At 38.9% G+C, this 24,920-nt stretch overlaps 1 protein-coding gene and 2 non-coding genes across 3 annotated transcripts in view; 1 reads left to right on the top strand and 2 right to left on the bottom strand.

Annotated features, from left to right (window-relative positions):
* Positions 1–24,920, top strand: part of LOC137194583 (contactin-associated protein-like 4) — a 120,507-nt gene that overhangs the window by 50,531 nt on the left and 45,056 nt on the right. Inside the window, exons 4-10 of the mRNA XM_067606620.1 lie at positions 4,321–4,468; positions 6,887–7,093; positions 12,371–12,546; positions 12,660–12,791; positions 15,434–15,701; positions 17,720–17,869; positions 18,068–18,239. Coding sequence (XP_067462721.1) covers positions 4,321–4,468; positions 6,887–7,093; positions 12,371–12,546; positions 12,660–12,791; positions 15,434–15,701; positions 17,720–17,869; positions 18,068–18,239 — 1,253 coding nt within the window. The remainder of the gene's footprint in view (positions 1–4,320; positions 4,469–6,886; positions 7,094–12,370; positions 12,547–12,659; positions 12,792–15,433; positions 15,702–17,719; positions 17,870–18,067; positions 18,240–24,920) is intronic.
* Positions 18,677–18,759, bottom strand: trnal-caa (transfer RNA leucine (anticodon CAA)). The gene has a single exon. It is a non-coding gene; the product is annotated as a tRNA-Leu (tRNA).
* Positions 19,200–19,282, bottom strand: trnal-uaa (transfer RNA leucine (anticodon UAA)). The gene has a single exon. It is a non-coding gene; the product is annotated as a tRNA-Leu (tRNA).

Here is a 24,920-nt window from a genome sequence, read left to right as displayed (position 1 = left end):
GCGGACCTGTTGCCAAAACACTTAAGCTGCTGTTGATGGACACAGAGCAGGACAGAGAGGCAGCCGGGCATCATCACTTTCCTGGCTGAGAGCATGGTGCTGCAGTCTGGAGCACAGCCGGAAAGTAAAATCAATGAAGGAAAAGACCAGTTTGTCTGCTGGATGAAAATTCAAAGTGTGCGGTGGTTTTACTCACAATGTCTCCTGTGTTTTTATTACTTAAAATTTTCAAGATTATCTTTGATGATGTACCCTTTTATTGTCAGTATGGAGTTGAAAATAACAAGAAAAACATGACTACAGTATGTTTGCGTGATGCTGAAGGTCTCTTTTAAAGGCCCCGAAAACCTTTTTTTTTTTCAGAAAAAGCTACTAACTGTGAGTCATGTGGTCTTTCATGAACTCACAATTTTCTGTCAATGTTAGAGCAGCTTTGATGATTCCTCTTGAGAGATTTCTGTATTTGGGCTTTTGTTGCTGGTTTGAAGTGGGCAGGGCTCAACTGGAAAAGGCAAATGTTACATGTACTTCTTTGCACAAATCAGGATTTAGACATATTTGATGAAATCTGATAAAAGAAGGGGGGTTGTTTGCTTATGTTGCCAGATAACTTTCACAACGGCTGATCAAGCTAACCAGACAGTCCTGATGGTCTGGATAAGTTGAGTTTTTGAGGGTTAAACACTTAATGAATAATAACTGAGGATCGACTTAAGCCTGATCAGTAGTAGCTCAGCATTCTTAGTGTTGCACTATGTTGTTCACCCTGGCTCATTTCTCACCTCCGCATTGTGTGAAGTGGGTGTCAATGTCACATCGTCAGTTTCAGAAATTTGTAGACATGGTGGGACACAGCTCTCTAAACTCGATGTCAGAAAGGTATGTACTGACAAGCAGATCCGACAGTATCGACCTAGCTTTAGGGGCCTTAATGCTGTACTCAAAAGTTTGACCTTTTTGTGAAAACATCATAATTGCTTGTCATCTGTATGGTGTTGTTATATATCAAGACTGCCATATTTATTTTGGCTGGACTGATATCGGATCCTGATCTTGGTTTGGTAATTCAAACCAGAGTTGTCACACAAAAAGTGCGGTAAACATAGTGTGAATTTATTTTTATAATCACAAAATGTACATCCTGTCATGCTACTGTAGTGACATCACTATAGCTGGAAAAGCTGTCTACAATCTTTGTCGTACTTGAAACATCATTTCAATTAACTCTCACCACCAAGATGCAGAAATTTATTGTTTGCAGTTTTAACAGTCTTAGTACCAACTGAATTATGTAACACAAGGTTAGTCAAATATGTGCTGACAGATACTACATCTGGTGATTTCATGTGCATCCTTACTGGTCACGAATGTCACGAATGGGATACTGTTCAGAGTGGCAGGTGTATATGTATTTAAGTCTGGTAAGAAGTGAAACTATTGTCAAGAACTCAGCTGGTGTCTGTAGGGTTGATCAATGAAGAAATCAGTCAGATGGACAGCAGAGGCAGTGAGAAATCGCTTCTAACCTCCTGGTAAACGCAACAGCTCCCTTCAGTGTTCTCCCATCTCACAAGTGTCGTGTCGGACTTGTATTTATCTCACTGTGGTGATGGTACATGCTTCAGTATACAGCCACTGGAATACTAAGTAGTTTTGATCCTGTCATCACAGTGAGCCAGTTCAAAATATGTTTGAGTCTCTTAACCGCATGCTCCTCGAGAGTCCAATACCAAATCAAATAGTGCTACAAACATGGAAAAAACATGTAATATTTTCCACTTTGAGCATGGACACTCATGCAGAGTACAACCACATTTGTTACAGTCCTGCAGAGAGGAGCTTTTGATTAGAAGTTCAGGCAAAGCAATTTCCTCATATGGAGAGAATCCAGCTAATCTCAGCACTGAGGTTCTTCACTAGGAGTGCAGAGAACAGCTTCTCACAGCTTAAAACATGTTGATCTGACACTTTACATAAACTGTAGTCACATTTCAAAGTGTTTCTGAACTTCTGTGTGTTAGTCAGACAGGCTTAGAGAGTCTGTCAGAGGAGAAAATTGATGGCAGAGCTGTTAGATCAACTACAACATCTATATTTCCGCTTTGGGCTTGAAGTAACAAAGGAAGGAAGTTTTTCTTTTTGTATTTTTCTTCTCATCTCTCTCTTTTTTTCAACTTTAAGGGGAACAACTAAAGAGACTAATAATATACGGTCTGTCCATAAATTTTCAATCTCACTTTTGAAATGTTTTGCATAAAATACTGCCACGGAATTTGACAGACTTTGAAATAAATGAGCTCTTGAGTGGAGGGTGAGATGCACATTAATATAAACACAATAACGTATTACTTCCACCTGCTTCGCACTTCTCAACACCTGCTGTTGTTAACAGATGTTTACCATTGTGTATAGGCAACATCCAACCTCACCTCATCTATGCATTGATGATAGAAATTAACACCAGAAATTTAATCAGCGCTGTGTGAACAGACACTTCCTGTTTCTCCTCCTCTTTCTGTTTGGGAGACTCGTCCTTTTTTCTGAAAGTAGTAGAGATGCTTTTCTCTCCTGAGAGTCATTTACTGAACTGAAGGCTCTCCTCTCTCGTCAGCTGAGAACTGTGAGAAAAAGTGTCTGCTGTGACTCCTGCTGTGAATGTCAACATACAGTATATACAGTAAACCACATACACTTTTGTAATATGTTGCTGTGTGGTTGCTGCTCTTTTGTGTGTGTTACGTGTGTCCAGCAGTGACTTTGATTGGTTAATTTTAGCTGAATGCACATGAAAAAGTTTCCAAATAGAGAGAATCAGGATCAAGAAGATACTACATATACACTTTTATGTTACATACACTCCTTCTTTAAACATGTCTCTCTTCATCATATGAGGAGATTCTGCTCCACTGCCTCATGATTTTGGATAAATTTATACGTTAATTATGTGTCTAAGCTTTTATTCAGCAGTGGGGGAGCCAGTTAACCTGCATGTCAACTTCAAGGGAGGGATGTAATTAGGAGAGATAGCCAGATGGACGAGATCCATCAGGCAGTCAGCCCGAAGTCAGAAATAGGGGCAGTTCACTCTTCATATTCCAAATTAAGCAGGAAGTGTTTGTTAATCCACAGAAATATCATGAATGTATGAACTTTGAATATCCGTATTTTAAAAAATACAGCACAACAAAGTATTTTCACATTGTAAGTGAGCGGACCTATACATAAGTGGTGGCAGACGCTGCAAATGATGCATGTCAAATTTGTTTTCTCGATTAACCGTTTGAACTATAAATGTTGGAAAATAATGAGAAATCCCTATCATATTTCACTAGAGCCCTGTATGATGTCATCAAATGTATCAAAATTGTTTGTTTTTTGTCCCAGAGATATTCAGTTACAGAGAAAGACAGCAGATCCTCATTATTGACTCTAACCCTGAGCTTGAACTAAGAAATATTTTGGCATTTTTGTGAGAAAAATGGCAGAAATGCTCACTTGATTATCAAAATAGTCGCCAGGCATTTTCATGACATCCAGTTCTACAAATATTTAACAGAGGAGTGATTATTCACTAGTCTGAAGGTGAAAATAAGAAGAGCGTAACAGCAATGGTCAGCGTGATTCGTCAAATCGAGAAATAGAATAATACTTTTTGTGTGTGTGTTTAAATGTAAAACATAGTCATTTACATGGTTCAACAGTAAGGCTTGCCTGATTGCCCGCGGCAAGTAAAATGCCACGTTGGGCTAGTAAATCCAGCAACTCTCTCGCCCAATCGGGCAAGTGGTAAAAAAATATAAAGTAAAAAATGTTTTAATCATTCTTTTCTATCATTGTCGTATCACAAATCATGTTCTCATTCTCTGGCACACAGCATAGCCCCATCACCTTGCACGCTTGAAGAGAATTGAGTAGGGTAGTAGTGTGATGAACAAACATCCCTCAGGTTTATGTGACCACTGTTAAATAGAGGAACCAGTGGAGCATATCGTGGCAGGGAGTCTATTCCATTATTTGAAAGAAACTGGGTGGATCAAAAGAATTTAATATTTAGTGAAATATTGGGGATGGGTCATACCACTTTCAATCTATGACACTCTGTGACCTTGTTCTTATTCACTTACTTAAATACAGATTAAACATGACAATTAACTTTAGTCTTTGTTGTTATTTGATAACTGCTGATAAATAAAACAATTTGTATAGGGGGCAAGTAAAAATTGACTTTGGGCAAGTATATTTTTCCGACTCACTTGCCCGAAAACCCATTAACACTGAACTGGGATTTAATATGTTCTGATAGCGTTTGTGTGTTTTCAGTCTTTTCCAGGTAACAGTAATGCAGACAGCGTCGTTCAGTACAAGCTGCAGCAGCCGGCGATCGCTCGTTTCCTCCGCCTCATCCCTCTGGACTGGAATCCCAGCGGACGGATTGGACTCCGACTGGAGACCTACGGATGTCCTTACAGTAAGTCCCGTCTTCTTCTTCACCAGCCTGACTGTGCACTTAACCTGCTCTGGTTATTGGAAAAAAATACACTTGATCGTAAACTTTGTAGGGAAAATTGATTAAGCATTCTTAGAGGATCATTTACTGCAAAAATCTAGTTTACAAAATCGAATATGAGCATCAGGTGAATTAATCAAGTGATAAAAGGAAGAGTTCAGGAGGAAACAGCTGAATGAATGCAGTAAGATGGATTGTTTGCAAGGCAGCACTGCCAGTTATTAGATTAGAGTTATGGGATTAGTGATATAATAGAAGTTTGTAATGTTTCCATACAGCAAAGAAAGAAAAATATGATGTACTGGATCCTCTGAATAAATGTCTTTTTTGCATCCTGTGTTACTTTATCATTTCATGTGTGTACTGTACAACATGTTGTGTTATCGCTTTACTTTGCACACGTCTTGTTACTTCATTAACACATCATCCATCACACATTTTCTTATTGGTTTAAATTTGTTTTGTGTTTTTCATATTTTCCTAACACAACAACCAAGAGGCACAAAGGCTCACCACCAACTGTTTGTCTCCTCTGTTATCAACAGTGACAACCACCATGTTTCACACTTCCCCATAGCTGGAAAACATATTGTGTAAACATTTTAATTGGTACTGTTTCCATTTTGCATATTTCACAACAGATTTGCAGTATCAGCCCTGGCATCAACAGAATGAAAATAAACACGTTGCACGGTGTTTTTCAGATTTGAAAACATATATTTAACTCATTCACCTTCTGTCTTTCATGTTTCACAGCATATTCTTAATATAACTGTTGACTCACACTCGCAAAAAAAAAAAAATATCACAGTTTCCCCACTTGTGTCGACCCACCTTTCGCTTTTCAAAATGAAAATAAGCACATGTCATACCCTCAGCTGTCACAGCTTTTTTTAATTTTAGACGTATAAACATGTGCTGTCAGTTTAATTTGCTGAGTGCAGATTAAAGGTATTTTATATGGAGTGTGTCACAAATGAAACATTTAAAAATAAAGCTGGAACTAGTAACTTTAATGTCAACAAAGTCTTTCTCCACAAAATGAACCAGATGGCAGTGAATATATCTCTCGGAGATGCATTTGAAATACAATCTATGCCCATTATGGCAAGTAGATGTGTCAGTGGACAAGGCAGAGACTCACCCAGGCACACTGTTAAAGGACTCTGTAGCCTGTAGGTCTGTTTAAATGACTCTAGTCTACAGAAATAAAATCCACAGACACCAAGGCCCTGACTGTTGTTATATTTAATCATTAAAATATAGCCAGTAAGCCAGACTAATAACTTGATATTGGCTGTAGGTTCCATGCACACCAGTGCCAGCACCAGTGCAGCTTTGCGTTCCTGTAAACATCTGCTTGTCAGCTTTCATGAGGGGGCCAAATATTTTTGTTGGGGGGGCCAGATTTAATCCATGGGACTACTACTGCTGTGGGGTTTTGTTTTCCTCTTTATTGTTTTGGCATTTATGGAAAAATTTCACACAAATAACTGTTTTTTTTTTCATAAAGGCTACTAATCCAAAGATACCCTATAATGTTGATGCTGTGAGGCAGGACTCCCAAGAAATATCAGTTGATCGTGTGTGTTTGTGTGTGTGTGTGTGTGTCTCGAGGGACTTTCTTTTTTATCTTGCGGTTTTCACCACCACTCTAAGTATGATGTACTGTTTCCTCTGAATACTATTTTATATTCAAACTCTCGAAAGTATAAGTCCTGCATACTCATAAGGTAGACAAATGGCATGTAAGACCTTTGCAGTCACTTGCTTTTGTGACTTTGCAGCATGTTAAGTACAACACATTGTCGGAGAAGGGTGTGCATGTGTGTTTCTGTGTGTGTGAGGCAGGGTTTTAATTTGAGAATTAAATTGATGTTTCATAGCAAGGGAGTTCAAATAGTCTTGACACCCCATTTCCCCCTCACACACACACACACACACACACACACACCTCTCACCTCAACTCGCATCATCTCACCGCAGCTCAGCCCAAACTTGAGAACAAAGGTGCTATGTTTTTATGAAATGTGCTAAACAGAATACAGATCCAGTCCTCCCTGAGAGGTTTCTCTTCACCGTCTGATGCACACAGACTCTGTTAAAAAACACTATATCAGACTAACTTACTAACACATTCACAAAATTTCATGAAATTCAGCAACTCTGAAACACGGGTTATCTGTTACAATACTCTGAAGACTACGTTCCCCGCACAGTGAAAGATGATGTGACAGTAGCACTTAAATACATTTTTACCCGGTCAGATGAAAAACATGTTCATAGTTGAGCTTTTGTCTTTGTTAAAGTATTGGTTTAAATGCTTCACTGCTGTTTGACAGTACGATGTATGCTATGTCTCCCTACTTTGTTTTTCAGCCTCTGATGTGGTGAGCTTGGACGGCGGCGGCAGCAGTCTGGTGTACAGGTTGAGTCCCACGCCGAGGCGGATATCCAGAGAGGTCATCTCTCTGAAGTTTAAAACCCTGAGGAATTCTGGGACACTGCTGCATGCAGAGGGACATGGAGGACTCAGCCTCAGTCTGGAGCTGGAGAGAGGAAAGCTACTGCTGCTGTCCAGACAAGGTACAGTACAACACACCATATACTGATATCTACTGGCAGATACTGACAGCTACTGAGAAACCTCCTTGAGTGTTGCACAAAAATCTGTTGAAATGTCAGGATTACCTGCAAAAGGGTTGAAGGCAACTTGAAAGATGCAGGAAAACTTTTTATTTGTCTCTTTTTTTACTGTAAATCACTTTATGTTTGTACTGGTGTAAAGGTTGAGGACAATATAAACCCTTCTGAAATAACTTGGCTCACTCTCTGCTGCTGCATCTCTGTCTAGTTACAGCCATGATGAATGGTAACCGTTCACTGTAGCATGTGTTAGGGCTGGACTCTGCAAGACTTGATGCATGGTTTATAGTCTGTACAAAGGTGTGTGTGTGTGTGTGTGTGTGTGTTAAACCAGAGGTTGTCACGCTGCCATGCTGAATCATCACCATATGGTTCACCTCCCAGGAATCCCATCTGGCTGCTGACATACTTTCTCCATCCATCCGTCTGTCCGTCCGTCCATCCATCCATCCATCCATCCATCCGTTCCCTCTTTATTCCTCCTTTTTCTTACTCTCTAAATCTCCTACATTCTCTCTCGCCCCATTTCCATCTCTCAAAACACACCTTCCTCAATCCTATCCTATTTCTTCCTCATGTCCTTCTTTCCACTGCTCCTCTCTGCCACCTGTTTCGCATATTCTCATCCTTATTTCCCATCGCTACCTCTATTCTACTGTCCTCTATACTTTCCTCTGTCTGTTATAGAAACAAGTCCCATAAAGAAAGAGGGTAATACATTAAAGAAAGAGTGAAGAATGTGTCACTGTTAAGAATCTGTGCCTACTTAAAGGAAGACAGTTCCACCTTAAAGACGATGTCACCATAAAGACACACTGCAGCTCAGCGAGAGGAAATTAAAGCCATCAATTGAAATGAGAAGACGGATTGGGAGGAGCTCCGCTTAGGCTGTGACAGACCAACTCTGACAACAACAAGCAGTCTTTCTTTTCTTTCTTCTTTGTCTGTTTCTGTCCCACCCTCAACTCTGTTATGTTATGTTATGTTCTTTTCTGTTGTAATTATTGTTGTTTGTCTTGGTTTGTCTCCCGAGATATTCATTTCCTTTATTTGTTATATCAGAAGAGGCCATTTGCAGTTTTTCCAGCTGTAAATTCTTCATCTGTCTATCTCGCCAAGTTTTCCTGACATTGCTGCATTTTTTGGTCTCTTGGATATGCTTTTGCAATTCTTTACCTCTTTTTCTCTTATCTTGAGTTGGATGCCCTTCATCTTTCTGCCTCTCATTATTTCTGTCTCTGCCTTCTTCTCCTGCCTTTTCTTCTCCTCTGTTTCCTATCCTTCCCTCTCTATATATCTCTCTCTCTACATAGGCTTTTTAGTTTACAGATTGTGTAATGTAGGTCATCTGCTGTGTGCATTGACCCTGAGCTCTGCTCTGCTGACACTAACACATTCAAGTCTGACCTCGAGCTTATGAGGCAACTCTGAGTAACAGCCTGCACAGAAACAGCAACACAGTCCTGGATAACAGAAGAACAAAAGCACTGGTTGTTTTTAGTCAATGCAAAACTCTTGTGTAGTTAAATTCTGTCTGATAATGTCTGATAAAGTTAATTTAAGTTGAGTTTGGTCAGACTGAGTTCAGGATCTACACCTTATGAGCCTGTGAGGATTTTGTAAAGGGCCTTGTCAAAGGATCTTTCTTGTTTTTTCCCCATTTTTTCAGCTTTGTGTCTACAAATCAAACCTAAATCTATATCATCCTTAGTTCTTGATTTTTCTTTAATGATAATTTTAGCCCACTAGTTTACAGAAGCTCCTAACGGCTAAAATAAACATGCAGCTTTATTAAAATTCTAAAACCATTGTGTTTCCTCTCTGCTTTACATCCATCAAAATGTCAGTTTGGTATATATATTGTATCTTTGTTGGATCACAATTCAGCGCATTCCTTTCCTGTCACTTTATTCGTTTTGAAAAACAAACATGCCAGGGGTTGGTGAGTTCTACTCCAGTGCAACATGATGGCTGAGGGGTTTTGAGTATTGCGGATTTAAATTTCTGTTTATGAGAACCACAAGAGCTGTCAGTACACACATTTTAGAGCATCCACAGCAATCCACAACAGCGACTGACTCCTAATGTGTCGGGATTCTTCCAAGAGGTCATAAGATAAATCCGAAGGGGCACAAGATGATAAATACAGATAGAAAATAAAGGACATTATTCTGCTATACACGTTTCTTTTCATTTTTTCAGCTTTTCTATAATCTTTGCTTTTTTTTGATATGCTGGATAGTTCTCTTAGGGCAACTAATAATTATTTAAAGGAAACAATCTGAAAAGTTTAGAGAGAAAAATAACTCTTAGGTAGAGTGGTGAAGTGTAACTGGTGTTGAGGGTACGTATGTAGACACTGCTTCATTTTAAGGGGCCACAAGCCAAAAAGGATAGGAACCACTGGTCTAGAACTCCTGGGTTGTTTGGAAATCATACATCTAAGTCAAGTCAATATGCCATGCCAGATATTTAAACTCAGCACCTGCAACAACATTTAAGCAGCCTTGAAGCATCTGACTGGTGTCTAAAACATCCTTCAGTGCACCCAGAACATTATGGAACACATATATCATTGTAAAGGATCCAGAAAAATCTTAAACAAGCAGAATCATCTCTAGAAAAATACCTGCAGCAGAACATTCAGACCATTTTTACAGTATCTTATAACGACAGGCTAGAAAGGTACATACATTTGAAAAGTTGCCTCACTTCTCGCATTCAGCACATTTTGCGGGAGATTCAATGTGTTTCACATTGAAAAAACAAAACGGAACAAAAACATGCATATACAGCATGTACACATACAGATGAATGTAGACAACTAAGTAGAATAATCCAACACTTTAAACACAATAAAACAAATCAAATGCATAGGAAAACAGGGAGGTTTTCAGTCTGATTTTAAACACTGTTAATGTACATCTAATACAATCTGGCAAGGTATTCCAACAGCTAGGACCACAAAAAAAACAAAATCTGCTTCACCGAGTGTTGCTTTAACTCTCGGAACAACTAGAAGGCCTGAGCCAGAAGACCTAAGAGTTCATATTGAATGAGTAGCCATTTAGGGCTTTATATACAGGGAGGAAAATGTTGTGGTCAATTCTGAAGCTGACTGGTAGCCAATGCTGAAATATGAGAGCAGGTGTGACGTGATCAAATTTGTTCTTTCTTGTTAGGATTCTGGCAATGGCATGCTGTCTGTCTGTCTCGTCTGCATCTGCCATTTCAGTAGTCCAACCAACAAGAAATAAATGCATGAATACGTTTTTCTGCATCTGCCTGAGACAAGAAACCTCTTGCTCTGGAGTTCTGACACACTAGTATAAATCTTTATCTTTATACACCATCAATATGCTTAAATATTTGCTTTTGTGAAATGTTCAGGCTATAGGCATCAGTACGTGACCTTGTGAAATCATTTAGGGTTTAAACATTATCTTTGGAGCTGATTACAATGACAGCAGTTCCTCTTGCTGTGTAATCACATTTAAAGTCACAACTGCAGTGAAATTGCAGACTAGATATGATACGGGGTTACTTTGGAGGAAAAAAACCTCCAAGTGTTCAGCAGAGGTGGCAAGAATGAGGCAAACACATGCAGTCTGACCCTCCTCGACATTAATAAAAAATGTAGCCATTTGCAGTTTTTTAAACTGTTATCTGGAGATTTTGCTGAGCATGCTCGCTCTTGTTAAGCACTAGTTTGTCTCATACAGTCTCACACATATGGATTCACTGCACTCCACAGTCCCAGACGTCTGCAGAGCTCTTTGTAATAAAATGACCGACATATCTTGAAAACAAAGACAAAAAAGGTTTTGACTTTTGAGACTCTGTGACCTTTCCTATTGTGGCAATATCACACCAATCTTTAAATATTTCATATCTGTTGACCCGTTACTTGTTACAACATAATATTTGCTGTGCACATTCATGCTCCCAGCAGGAAGCAACCTATTGATTTTTGATGACCCCATCACATTTCATGTAACAATCCTCATTGACAGCAGTCTTTCCGCTGGGGACAACGTTGCTTTTTCATATTCCACATTAAGATATTTTCAAATTGATCCAAAGATTCAAACTACTGACTGTGCAGTCAGAAACGTACATGCACAATTATTGGTGACACTTCTTTTGTTTTTAAAGTATGATTGATTTTCTTCCCTGATGACCTCAATAATATTTAAAAGGAGACACACTGACGTAAATAGAGACAGACAGCAACAAAAAAGCAAAAGAAAAAAGAAAAAGTTAAAGACACAAGTGTCTATATATTAATATCAATAGAGTGATTTTCTTTTTATTTCCTCTCTAATCTCATATTGATTCCTGCTTTCTCTTTCCAGTCATTCAAGCAGTAATCAGATCATCCATCCAATGAAACACTCAGTCATAAGGTCCTCTCCCTCTCTCCTCCACCTGCTACAACACAATAATTATTCCATCAATCAATGCCAATAAAGTGATCTATTTGTTTTTAAGTGCAATTGTTCCTTGAATATTGATTGCACTGTCTCTTTCCACTTGTCTAGACTGTAAACAAATAACTCATCACAGTAATCGTTTTGACAGGAAAGACTTCCTCTGTATCGTACTTACTCTCTTTAGATGAACCTTTTTTTTCACACAAAATGGGTTGAAACATCGAAGATACATTTGTCCATCAAGTCTGTCTCTGTTTCTCTCTCTGAAGTTGAAATTGTCTCCCCCTAAAGAATATCTAATACATTTTTAATGACTGACTGTATTCAGCTCTTTCTACAGTTCCTTTTCTCAGCAGAAACACAGAGTTTCTCTTCTAGTACTTTGGGGGAAATGCAGAAATGGATCCACTAATTTGGACCTACAGTACTGATGCTCATCTATCATTAATGATGTCTCACTATGTTTCCTCTGCAGTTTTTCAAATCACGTCTTATCACATATTTGGTTTCAGTTCTCAAATTCTAGTTATGCAGATATCCAGTAGTCCCTAATGAGATGAGATAGGCTGACCTCGGCATGCTCCTCTCTGTGGAGTGCTGAGAAAATTAAAATATTCATCACAATAAAGAACCTACTGGGCTGGTGTTCATTTTTCTCAACACTAGTTCAGATAACTGAGTGAAAACAATCTTCAAACTGATATATCTATCAGAAAATACTTCCTCTTGGCACTTATCTCCCGCTAACTCCTTTCTTCCTCTTCCTCACTCTCTGCTTTTCTAGGCAGGACTTCATCCTCTGAACCTCGACGTCTTGCCTCCCTCGGCAGCTTGTTAGATGACCAGCATTGGCACCATGTAGCAGTGGAGCGGCGCAGCTCTCACCTCAACCTCACTGTGGACAAAAACACATTAAGGGTTCAGATTCCTGCAGAGTTTAACCACTGGGAAATTGAGCAGGTGTGGGGAAATGTATAGACACACAGCTACATACACATACAGTACATATTTCTATTATCTCATGTGCATGTTACTGTCTGTGGGTGTGTCTTTGTGTTTTTGAACCCATACAGTTGAGTGTTGGGGTAGTCCAGAAACCAGTCCTGTCCAAGAGGAACTTCCATGGCTGCCTGGAAAACCTGCTGTACAATGGCCTCAACCTGATAGAAGTAGCGAAACACAATGGCCACCAAGTTACAGTAATGGTGAGTTAATGTAGCAAAACACAACCATCTGATAATAAGGGCTGACGTTTAGAAGTAGCCAGTTAAACAATAGTAGCTAGTTAAATATTTTTATCAGAAAGGAGTATTAAGTTGACCTCAGGCATGTCCACAAGAGGAAGAAGTTTTGGTGGAAACTAAGAATGATGTTGGATGTTAATATTGTGCATCTCCCAGATTTAAAACACTCTCAAATTACTCAGCGATCCTATGGACTTGAGTACAAAATCCCAAGCATTGTAGAAATATAGCTCGAATAAATAAAGTTTGAAAATTTATATTGTGTACGTTTATGTTCTCATGTAGTCTGTTTAATCCAAGTTAGCCATTGCTCTTCATTCTGTGCACTACCTCACACAAACTATTTGCTTCCATGCACTGGGTCTGAAACCACCGTAAGTTTGCTGTTAGCTGGCTGTAAAATTAAGCTAACTAAAAAGACCTGGTTCAATGACATTATTTCTACAAAGACACTAATCATCACTGATGATAATATACTGTATTAGTAATTACTACAGTGTTGTTTATAGGATGACCACTATGTTAAAATGCTAATTTTCTGGTAACCCCAATTAATTGTAGGCTACAGTGTGTATATGTGAAAACAGACAACAGGATACTGTCGAACTAAGCTATAAAATTAAGCTAACCCTTTTAAGTTAGCATTACCTAAAAGACAGGTTAGCCTAGTGATATAAGAACTGCTGCAATGTTTTTCTATTTAACTTACAGAAGCTTAAAGAAGAGTTTTGGCCATGTTGTGGTATCAGTTATTTGGGATTTTTATATTTGCTCTAATCATTTTTATGTGTAACTCAGTAGACCAATCTTCATTTCTTAGATTAACCATCAATGCAAGGAATCACTAGTCATAATAGAGTAATTGTATACCCAGTAGAAATTCCCATAAACCTAAAAGTGCAGCATTAGATGGTATAGTCTGAAAATAAAATATAGTTCATGCATAGCGTAAATTATAAAACAGTGCTGAAAAACTGTAATGAAAGTAAGGGAGATGGAAAACTATGGACTGTACAAAATTATTTTTAAATAATTTTTTAAATTTAAATTTTGGCAGTATAGTGTAACATGCTGTGGGTGACATGTTGGTAATACTTTAAGTCCCCCCAGTTTGTATTTACAGGCAGTATACAATCATGTAATAAATGGTTTATAACACACTATATTGTAGTTATACAATAGTGTCTTCCTCTACAGCAGGTAGAGAACAATAGCTTTGTGTTTTTAAAGTTCAGCCTCTTCTAACACTCTGGGCTCTTAGGCTTTAGCGTCAGTTGCTGGAGAAGGGCCACTGAAGCCAAAATCTGCTCTGGCTGCCTCAGATTGTGGCCCTCCATAAAATTCTGATAAAATATTCTTTTAGGTGTTTTTTTTCTTTTGTGAATTGTAAATATTAAATACTCACCAGTTATTGAATGAAGTGCATACAGAACCACAGACTAGCATGTATTATTTTGTCTTAGAATTTCCTGTGGGTTAAATTTAGCAGGTTTTAAGAATCAATTTTGTTTCAGTTAGATTTATTGCACAGTGTATGTGTTATAGAATCCTTTTGTCCCTGCAGGGATTGAATTTTAGCAGTCAAGTGTCAGACGCTGTTGGTTGATGTGGATGCTCGTGTTGCTAAATGAGCTGCTTGCTGGTTAATGAAGCCAGGACAGAGGAGTGTAGACGGAGTGATTAGCCTCTCACTAATGCCTCCTCATCTTGGCCATTTGGACCTTTAGATGTTTCTACATTCACGATGAGTGAATTGGGGAGAGGCTGTGAAGCGTTTCTGCCGGGAGTAATAACTGGTATCTCATTACAATAAAGGTCCAGACAGGAGAAAAAACATGAATTCTTGGTAAAGAGGTTCAGAAATTCACATGCATGGCTGAAGCTCTAATAGAGGCTCTTATAAGGTTCCAGGCACAAATTTAATACAGTGAGAAGATGGTTCTTCATATGGCTGAGTGAAGTAGGGATTAATATAAAGAAAATGTGTGACTCTGGGTGGAGGAGAATTGATGTGTCAGTACAGGAGTCTTAAGGATTTTGAGGTCTTTTAAGGTAACTTTTTTCTTTGTGTTGAGCAGTGATACAGCCCACTCCGACGTTAAATTGTTGTACATCACTTTAACTGCACCACAAAGGGCTTTTAGATGTCATCTGTGTTTCCGGAGTATTTTGAAGATAGCAGGCTGATATTCCCAGCAGAGAGCCAAGACTGTAATATATTACTGCTTCATCCTTAGCAATGGACCCAGTGTCATTATTTACATCAATGGACTGTAACAGTGATGTCAAGATATTGTAGCAGTGAGCATACTACATGCTATGTTTGTTTTTTTTTCATTTTCATTCTTTATCTCTCCCACCTCTATGCTAGGTGACTTTTTAGTTTGCTCTCTTTATCTTATTCTGAGCCTTGCTGTTATCATTCTGGTAATACCGGTGTCCTCTTTAAGGAGACTTGCTGATGAGATCACTGCGACATGAGGTCACATCGACACGCCCTCTGCAACTGATTAATATTCATGTTTTTTGTTGTTGTTGTTTTTTAATCTCTGTTGTAATCATTTTTCTGTCTCACCTCCCCTCTCTGCATCCCTCTGTCTCAGGGCAATGTGACCTTTTCTTGTGCTGAGCCAGTCTCCGTTGCCGTGACGTTCCCAGGCCCCCAGAGCTTCCTCCAGTTGCCGGGGGCGACAGCGTCTACCTCTGGGGGTGTGTCCGTGGGGTTTCAGTTCAGGACGTGGAACAAGGCAGGGCTTCTGCTCACCTTTGACCTTCCTCAGAAAGGGGGCGTGGTCTGGCTGTACCTGAGTGAGGCCAGACTCCGGCTACAGATCCATAAAGTTGGCAGGGCGCTGCTGGAGCTCAGCACAGGTTAGTCTAATCCAAAAATAGATTAAATCTCCAGATCCACGTCCAACCACGAACAGTTAAGTTATTGGTTTGTCTTGCATAGATATTGAGTAAGTTAGCCCCTCTGTTCCATGTTATTCTCATCCCAAACATTTGGAATTAATTAAACCATAAATCAAGTCAATAGAAAGTATGAAATGGTCATCAGATTTTTTCAGCAACAAATCTTGCAAGCTATTGGGCAGATCTTAAATCCCCTCCTTGAAAGGAGTCACTAGTATTTCTTAGTGAATGTGTGCTATTGTGGCTGTGGCTCTCTGGACCGACTGTGTTCAGTGAGTGGGACAGAGATAAGACCTTCAGTTGACCAATCAGCAGCAAGACAGAGAAGTGAATGAGCTGAGAATGTGCGTACCTAACGACCAATCACTGATCTGCATTGTTTGACTAGGGTATTCCTTCTTCTTCTTTTGTGTTTTTATTCTAAACTTGTTTTAACTGTTCAAGTTTGATTTTTTACACAGAGTTTGCAAAAGTTATTCCGGAGTGTGTTTTTTTTCAGTTTGATTTCATTTTCTTTACTTTCATTTTTAAAAATCTTGTTTAGGCTGTATGTGGTAACGTTGTGATGTCACAGACTTAAGCTACTTTACACTGAAAACAGTTGGCAACACTGGCCTTCGTACGGCACATATATAGTTTACAGTGGTAATGGTGACAGATACACCTCTTGAAATTTCTATGTCTGTCAACTTCTGTTGGCAGATTTTATCATGTGTAGATATCAAAGCAATAGCTAATGTTACCTCCATGAGTTAGTTAATAATACCATCTCTTGCTGACTCCAGCTGACAAATGACTTTTAAAACTATAATCTTGTAAAAGGAGTCTTAATATGCATTTGATGGCTGCATACATGATGTTATGCTAAAAGACTGAGGCTAAATCCAATGAAGAGCAGGACAGAGCTGCTAATCAACAGTGGATGTGCTGGACGTGTTTTTTTTTTTTTTAAAACATAACCTAACCTCACAAACCAATGTAACCATTAGTCAGTTATTGATGCCCTCTGGGCATAATGTTTGGTAAGCTTGTTAGCCGGACATGCTAACGATTTCAGCTTATGTTAGAACAGATAAACACACTTTTTAATGCATTTTTTATACTTCTGCTTTTACTACAGACCCATGACCCCTGACAGGCCTGCGATGCCTAGTTACGGTTGCCAAGCTATGATTGGATGATGGCTGTGCAGGGGGAGGGATTTATCAAATGATCAATTCTAACAATTTTTCTCATAAATCGTCGCTGGGATTTGAGCCATCAAGCACATCAAAGTACCTCTCTTTCTAGCGAATTCTCTAACAATTACACTTAGTTCAGAAGTCTAACTTTTCTTATTATCTACCTTATTTTCTTTATTGCCAGAACACCGGTCACACATCCACATCACGCTGGCTGATGATTGTAAGCAGACACTACTGTAGGACAACTAGGGTGTATTTTAAAGCAAAGCATTGTCTGTAAGAAAAATAGAGGAGATAATGGGATATCGATCTATTCGCTCAACTGTTAACAATGTACACAGCCCTGCTGGTTCCTTGGAGCAGGTCAATCACACAGAGGATCCAGGAAGTAATGTAGATGCCTGTGTAACCTGCTCCTGCTTGTTTTCACACAGCAAACACATGAATTTCTGCACCACCCTTACATTTCGTACCAAGTCTGCTCACCACTCATTTCCTCAAATACATAAAGTTTTAAGTCTTGACTGATCATTTTGTAAAAGATTAATTAAAGCACAGTTTCATTGCGACAAAGATTTACTAGTTTATGTTTTTACTTTTTTTAAATAGCAATTTGGTACATGTGTCACATACAGTGATGCTATAATTTATCTAAATTTAGTCATTACAACATGACTGCCCATGCTTTCCCTTCACCTTGGAAAAAAAGCAAAGGCCAAGCAAAGGGAAAGCTGTGCACTTGAACAAGTTCACATATTCAGCAGTGTGTGTTAATGTGTATTTGGTTCCCAGGTTCTGGTCTGAATGACGGTCAGTGGCACTCTGTAGAGCTGAACTCCAGACAAGGTCGTCTGACCATCACTGTGGATAAAGAAGAAGGAGGCACCGCTCATGCCAGCCCCTCATTCCCTGTTGCCATAGAAAGTCACCTCTTCTTTGGTGGTGAGAGTGGAACAGGTCATCTCTTACCAGTTAAACCTGTTAAGCTTCAAATAGCCACGAGGAAGTTGCTGTAAATTAATCAGTGTGATATGTAAAATAAAATTGTTTTATGTGTTATTTTAGTTTATATTGTTTCACTGGATAAAAGCTGTCATGCGCAATTCACTCTAACTGATGTTCCCAATCTCTCCTGTTCAGGTTGTCCTGCTGAAGACGACAGGCAAGAATGCAGAAACCCCTTTAACATCTTCCAAGGCTGCATGCGTCTCCTGACTCTGGACAACCAAAACGTGGACCTGATCATGGTGCAGCAAAAGCAGCTGGGAAACTACAGCAACCTGCACATTGACATGTGTGGAATCATCGACAGGTCAGTTTCAAAAAAAAAATTCCTTGACATTAGTGAAGACAAATTATTGTTGCTTTGCTATTACCTCTGACGTAGCCATCACCTAATTTTGGACTGAATTCAATTGCCTTGATCAGTACACTCTCTCACAGAGGTTAGGTAAATCAGCATGGAGCTTCGGCTGTATTGACAGTACTGACCTTTGAGGGATCGCAGACTTGCAGAGTCAAACATGGAGGAGGCTATTATATTAGCTGTGTTGCACCATTTAATTTAATAGAGCCCTGCTCTGCCAGAGTACAATCTAACAAGCAGTCACAAAGCTTCCAGCAGGACATATTTTGTGAGGATGAATGGATTTTGCTGTGCCCCATCCTGGTTGGACTGGGTGCTGATGATGTGTCTGGTTTTGAGTTGTAGCATCATTTCTTGTTCACTCCTTGTAATCAAAATCCACCTACCAGGAGTGGGATTTGAACCCACGAGGACTTATGTCCATTGCATCTTGAGTGCAACGCCTTAACCACTCGGCCATCCTGGTGAGACAACAAATCTTCTTTACAGGTCAGAAACCAACCTTGTGAAGATGAAGATGTGACCAGTAAACAAATACGTGAATCATCAAGTCAATATTTCTTTGGATTTAGTGAATATAGATTTGGGACACAGTGTGGCTTTTGTTAAACTGTTGCATTATACTGCAATAAGAAATAATAAGAAATTCACAAAAACCACCTACGAAGAGTGGGACTTGTGTCAATTGCATCTTGAATACAACGTTTTGCCAAAGGCTGAAAGCAATCCTGTGAAAATGTAGAGCTCAGCTGTTGCCTGAAGGTAGTTACTGATTTCTCTATCAAAAGCTGAATAAAATTTGCATATTTTCAGGAATACAAGGGGCTGTATCTGAATTTAAAATCTAAACAATTAGTGTTTCATTGCACAGATATGCTTCTGTGGACATCAATGAACACATTAAATTACCAGGAGTGGGGTTTGAACCCACGAGGGCTACTGCCCATTGGATCTTAAGTCCAACGCCTTAACCACTCGGCCATCCTGGTGACAATAGCTGCCTATTTTTAACAGCAAAAAATCTCCAAGATGCTTTTAAGATATGCTGTTGTTATCTGTCAAAGACATTAATCAAGAGCATTTAAATATAGTTGTTCATGACTGTAATCCTGATAACATAGCCAATCAGGTTAAATGAAACCCTGAACTTAGTAGGTTAAAGATAAACCTTTAAAGGATGATGACCTCATCAAGTTTGTCTTGAATGTCATGTCTCTATATGAAAATCTAGGAGGATGCTTTAAATAGGTTTCATTTGTCTTATAACAAACACACTGCAGCAATGCTGCATGAGGAGTGAGGTTTACACTAATAAGGAGACATGACCACTTCTTTTTCTTAAGTGCTTTCATTAACACTGTGTTACAAGTAGAGTGTTCACATAGTAACCACAATTTTGTCAGACAACACATACCATGAGTGGGATTTGAACCCACAAGGATTTGCACCCCTGTAAGACATTGCAGAGCAACTGCCTTAACCACTAAGCTATCCTGCTGGGAAGAGCCACTCAATAAACAGGCCAAAAACCAACCATATGGAAAATTAACTACAGTTCAGACCCAGTTATCCCAGTCATACCCCAGACATCATGTCATTAGATACGGTATGTTGACATGGTACATGTTCTGATTTTCATATTTATTTTGAACCAACACAATTCAACAACTGGGGCCCAACCCTCTCTCTTTCAAACTATTATAAAACATTGAGAGCTGTACAGACAACTGGTTACCCTAAGTACATGACAAAAATACCTTTCTGTTCTGAACAATGGAAATAGAAGTAGTTAGCCTAATAAAATTGAAAAGAATACTGTACACACGCCAAATGCAATCTGCTTGCATTATAAAATAAGATAAATAGATCTGAGGTTGGTGTTAACGAGAAAAGTGCTCCATGGACTTAATAATGACATAAGGTTAACAAAATTGCTGTCTAGCAAGCTAGTTCACATGGCATCAATATAAAAGGTTAAACAAGGCAAAGTTTGCTAGAATAACAACAGCCATGACAGTTAGTTTTTAATGACGTCAGCGCTGTCTCGTCATCGTCTTGTCTTAGTCATGGAAAAAAGGTAGTTGATGAAAATATTTAGTCATATTTTTCATTAATGATATTAACATTAGTCAGTTGGGAATGAATCATAATAATGCATCCTTGTCATTGATACATTTGAATACTGTCAGAGAAAGTTTTCATGAAGATTTTTCTGAAGGTGACTGATATAATTTACTTGTGAACAGAAATTCTTGTGGATTTAACTGTTACTCTTTGTATTCATGTAGCTTTTCAATTTGTCACCTTAAGGACATATTTTATAATAATAATTGTAATTTTGTTGTCAGCCGACCATTTTCAAAGCTTTTTTTGTCTTTCATTTATTCAAATATCTAATTCAGACAGAATACTTTCTCTTGGCTTATAAGAAGAATTTAGTGAGCAGTGTTTTCTAAGTGTTAAACACAAAAAGTTGATTTGACAGAGAACATTTGCTGCATTGTTATTCTGTCAAACACTAGTGTGATTTGTTGATTCTTAAGCAGAACTGCTTCTTCTGTCCGTGATTGTTTTGTTATACAGCGTTTTTTGAGAAGCAACTTTTTTGTTGTTTTTGAAACATGATTTTCTTTCCTTTTCATTGTTGGCAGACCAATTTATTTGAGAGAGAGACACACAAATAACCATAAGCATGCACACGCACTCACAGTATCTCCCTTGTGGAATATACAATTATTGTTCAGTGGAAACCAGAGGTGTAATACAAGAACTATGACAATCCTGTTTGTTGTATTTGTGCTGATATTCAACTGTGAACTTTTTTTCTAAACTACACTCAGTTCCCACTTGGAATGGGTTACCGTGGTGGCCAAAGGGTTTAAGAAGCTGGCCATGTAATAACAACATTCCTGGTTGTGCCACATAATATGTCCACATATTTTTGTGTACTTTTGGTCATGCTGTGCTTGTCATTGTTTGGGTTAAGACCCTTTATTCCAATTAAGGGGAATAGTGTCCTTCCAACTTTGTGGAAACAGTTTTTGCCCATTCCTGTTTCAACATGACAACGTCCCTGCACACAAAGCCAGGTCCATAAAGAAAGGGTTTTCCAGTTTACTGCGGAAGAACTTGACTGGCCTGCAGAGCCCTGACTACAACCCCATCCAACATAACATTGATATATTATTACATTGTAAGGTTGTTGAGAAAGTGTTCAGCAAACATACAAATGACATATTGAACACATGAAGAGCAACAGTTGTATCATTCATTTGCATGGCCCATCAAGCTCTTTAGCTGGTCAACGCTCCACTGTGTTCACCAACTAGTCGCTAACTTTGCCTGTCTGCTGGTTGCTGCTGGGTAGTGAGAGCCATGAGAATGAACCAAAACAATGTGCTGCAAGACATTAAAACACTCCTCAGAGCTGAGAGGAATTGCAGTGTTGGGTGACAATTCTCTATGGGTTCGTCACTACAAATTACCCCTTACACATTACACATTTGGTCCATTGTTAACATGAAAATACAGTATTGATTACAACAGCTTTAAAAAAATACCTTTATTAGGTACTGGATATTATTTGATACAACTGTAACAACTGTAGTTAAATTGAAATGACCTGAGAAAGAAAAAAAGAGATTTTAGACCTCCTGATACATATTTCTAATATAATTTGTGGGTGGCAAGATGATCATTGTATGTTATTGATGGCAATTCAGGATCAGAGCAGTAATTTCAACCTCAGAAGACGAACGGGAGAGACAGGATGGAGAGCAGAACCAATCATGCCAAATTGCAGCACAATTAATGGGACAATTACAGCAATTATAAACCCTTCTCTTGGGCATAAACAGCACACACAGTAACACACATACAAACACACACATGCCACATATACAGTGAATTGAATGTAAGCACCAACATACACACTAATATTGAAATAACCACATACCCTGCCAGATTAGGGGAATTTGCTCCAGTGGTTTTAATTAAATGTCTCACTGTGTCTGCATTAATCATATTATTATTCAGCAGAATGCAGTTCCTGCATAGATATGACTGCTCACTGGAACAAACCTACTAAAAATTCTGGTTCCCGGTGAAGACAGAAAAAAAAGTCTACCATATGCTCTCACACTGTAATCCTGCTGATTGAATTTTGGCCCCATGGGATATTTTGTACTGTAAAAGTCAGGTGGAAAATGGACTCAACAGCACAGCTTCAGTGTGGTGGTCATACTTCAGAGGAGGTTATTACATCTATAGTTGTGTGTATGTGTGTGTGTTTTATTGTTGCTGCCTATAAAGTCTATTATTAGCCCAAGCAAACAGCATGACTGGAAATCAAACCCGCAAGGAGCTTCTCAATTACAGCAAAAGTTGAGTGAGACAGTGAGTGAACTGATTGTAAATCTTATCAGCCATCAAATATACTGATGACACTAGAAATCATATTTCATATATCAAAAACAAGAGACACTAGCACGGTGAAGCTCCACTCAAACTGACATTGTTAATTTAAAGTGAATGCTAACTAGCTCACTTTAGATCAAAACAGTAAAGAGATAAATGGAGGTAAAAAACCTGACTGTAGCATGCTGACAATCTACTGAGTCTGCGTTTTTATTCTGTACAGTCATCTGTTTTCTCTTTAATATCCCTGTCTGAGCAAACACACTCAAACACTGTCACATACTGTACATTTACATTTAGTATTGAAAATATGCATAATATTATTATATAATCAGAATTATGCAGAATCCCACCACAAAAACACACTGTACAGTACACACTCTCAAATGCAGAACTGAGAAAGATGGAATTGGAGTAAAGTGGTTATTATTATATTATTACATTTTGTGTGCATGTGTGAGTGTGTGTGTTTGTGTTAAACCACGCGGAGGAACCAGCCAGCCCTCAGAACAGATGGAGAGCAACCTGTGTGGATAAGATCAGTCAAATAAGTCAGATGCAGTTGGTGAATAGAGCATAGAAAGATCCAGACAGGAACAACTAGGGCTGGGTATCGTTTAAAAAATACCAGTACCCATAAAGTGATATCGATACCAATAGAGTATTTCATTTGATACCTTTTTTTTCTACTTCATTTGATACCCATCATGTGAATGGAAGCATTCAGTTCATAAATTGCATAAATTGATTTTTACATGAATACATTTTTAAAGCATTCAAATTATTGAAATATTTTTTTTAAATAACTGTACAAAACTGTACAATGAATTATTATCACCACAGACTGTATGGGTTGTAGCTGCTGCAGTAATGGGCCAATCACATGTCACATTAAACCGAAGAATGCTTGCGGTGATTGGCTGCGAGCAAAACCGTACAAATATTCATCATTTTATTTTCTAAATCTGGGTACAAAAAGGATTGAATGCAGGTATTGTTTGACTGGAGAGGGTCAATACTTTTAGGTACTGTGTTATTTCCGTCGATATCTTAAAGGTATTGAGTACCAATACCCGTCCCTAGGAACAACACAAAGATAGTTTTTCACATTGAATGCAAAAAAATGAAAATATTTATCAAAACCTGTCTTGCAAACAAATCAAGAAAAGTGCACATAGAGCAAGAGACGAAGAAGCTGTAATGTAACATGCCAACAGGCAACATGTTTCCTCAGACAGAGCAACACCTAGCAAGCAAGATGCATCATCTTTTTTAGTCCTCTCTGTCTGTCTGTCTGTTTGTTTCTCTATTTCACAGTTTAGTAGAATGAAGTCAAATTATCTTTATGTATCTTCCCAGTAACAGTGTAGATCAGAGGCTGAACTGTGTTAATTTCATCAAAATTGAAGAATCTGGAGAAAATAAAGCCCTGTAATGATGTCAAACTACATTTTCTATCATCTCAAAATAATCCCTGGGTGAATCAGGAACCCAAGGTTTTCAGTTCAGTTGTGTTTTTTTAAATGTGATCGTGCTGCCATTGCACAAACAAAAAACAATTGATTATTTTGTGTTAGGACTAGGCAAGTGAACCCAACTGCAGCACAAAGAGACAGGATGCAGAGAATAAAGCTGCAAGGCAGTTTATTGCTGGGCTGGTAGCTGGGGGACTGGGGTGAGGGCTTGGGCATGAAGCTGGAAACCTGGGGCAGAGGTTAGGGCATGAAGCCGGGGCCGAGCGGGGCAGAGGGGGATGCTGAGGGGAGCAAGGCAGAGCAGGTTCCAGAAAACAGGGAGGTTTTTGTGTGAACAGAGTCAACGATCTGGTGACAAGGTGGATGCTGAACCAGGTATTTATGCAGGATTAATCATGATGAGTGGCAGTCGATTGCCTGACTCCGGTACACCTGTCTCCACTTCTTAAGGGCCTGTCACCTGTTTCCACACAGACACACAAGGAGGGGGAGAGGGAGAGAGTGGTTGCGGTATAGGTGGAGCAGGAGGCAGAAGTGGAGGGTTTGACGTTTTGAGCGTGGAAGTTCATTCTTCAACAGCATATGGAACAGAATATTCAAGCTCAAACATCTACCGACAGGCTTTTTGTAGCATTGAACCGCATCTCATGGTCTTCTTTAGTGAATGGAAGTGGCTCAGGTGCTTTTTTCTTCTCCTTTTTTGACAGCTTTTTCAAAAAGTGCTTTTTCTCCAAAG

This window comes from Thunnus thynnus, chromosome 12 (genome assembly GCF_963924715.1).
Source record: "Thunnus thynnus chromosome 12, fThuThy2.1, whole genome shotgun sequence".
NCBI lineage: Eukaryota > Metazoa > Chordata > Actinopteri > Scombriformes > Scombridae > Thunnus > Thunnus thynnus.
The sequence above is the reverse complement of the archived record's forward strand: the minus strand, read 5'-3'. Positions and strand labels throughout refer to the sequence as shown.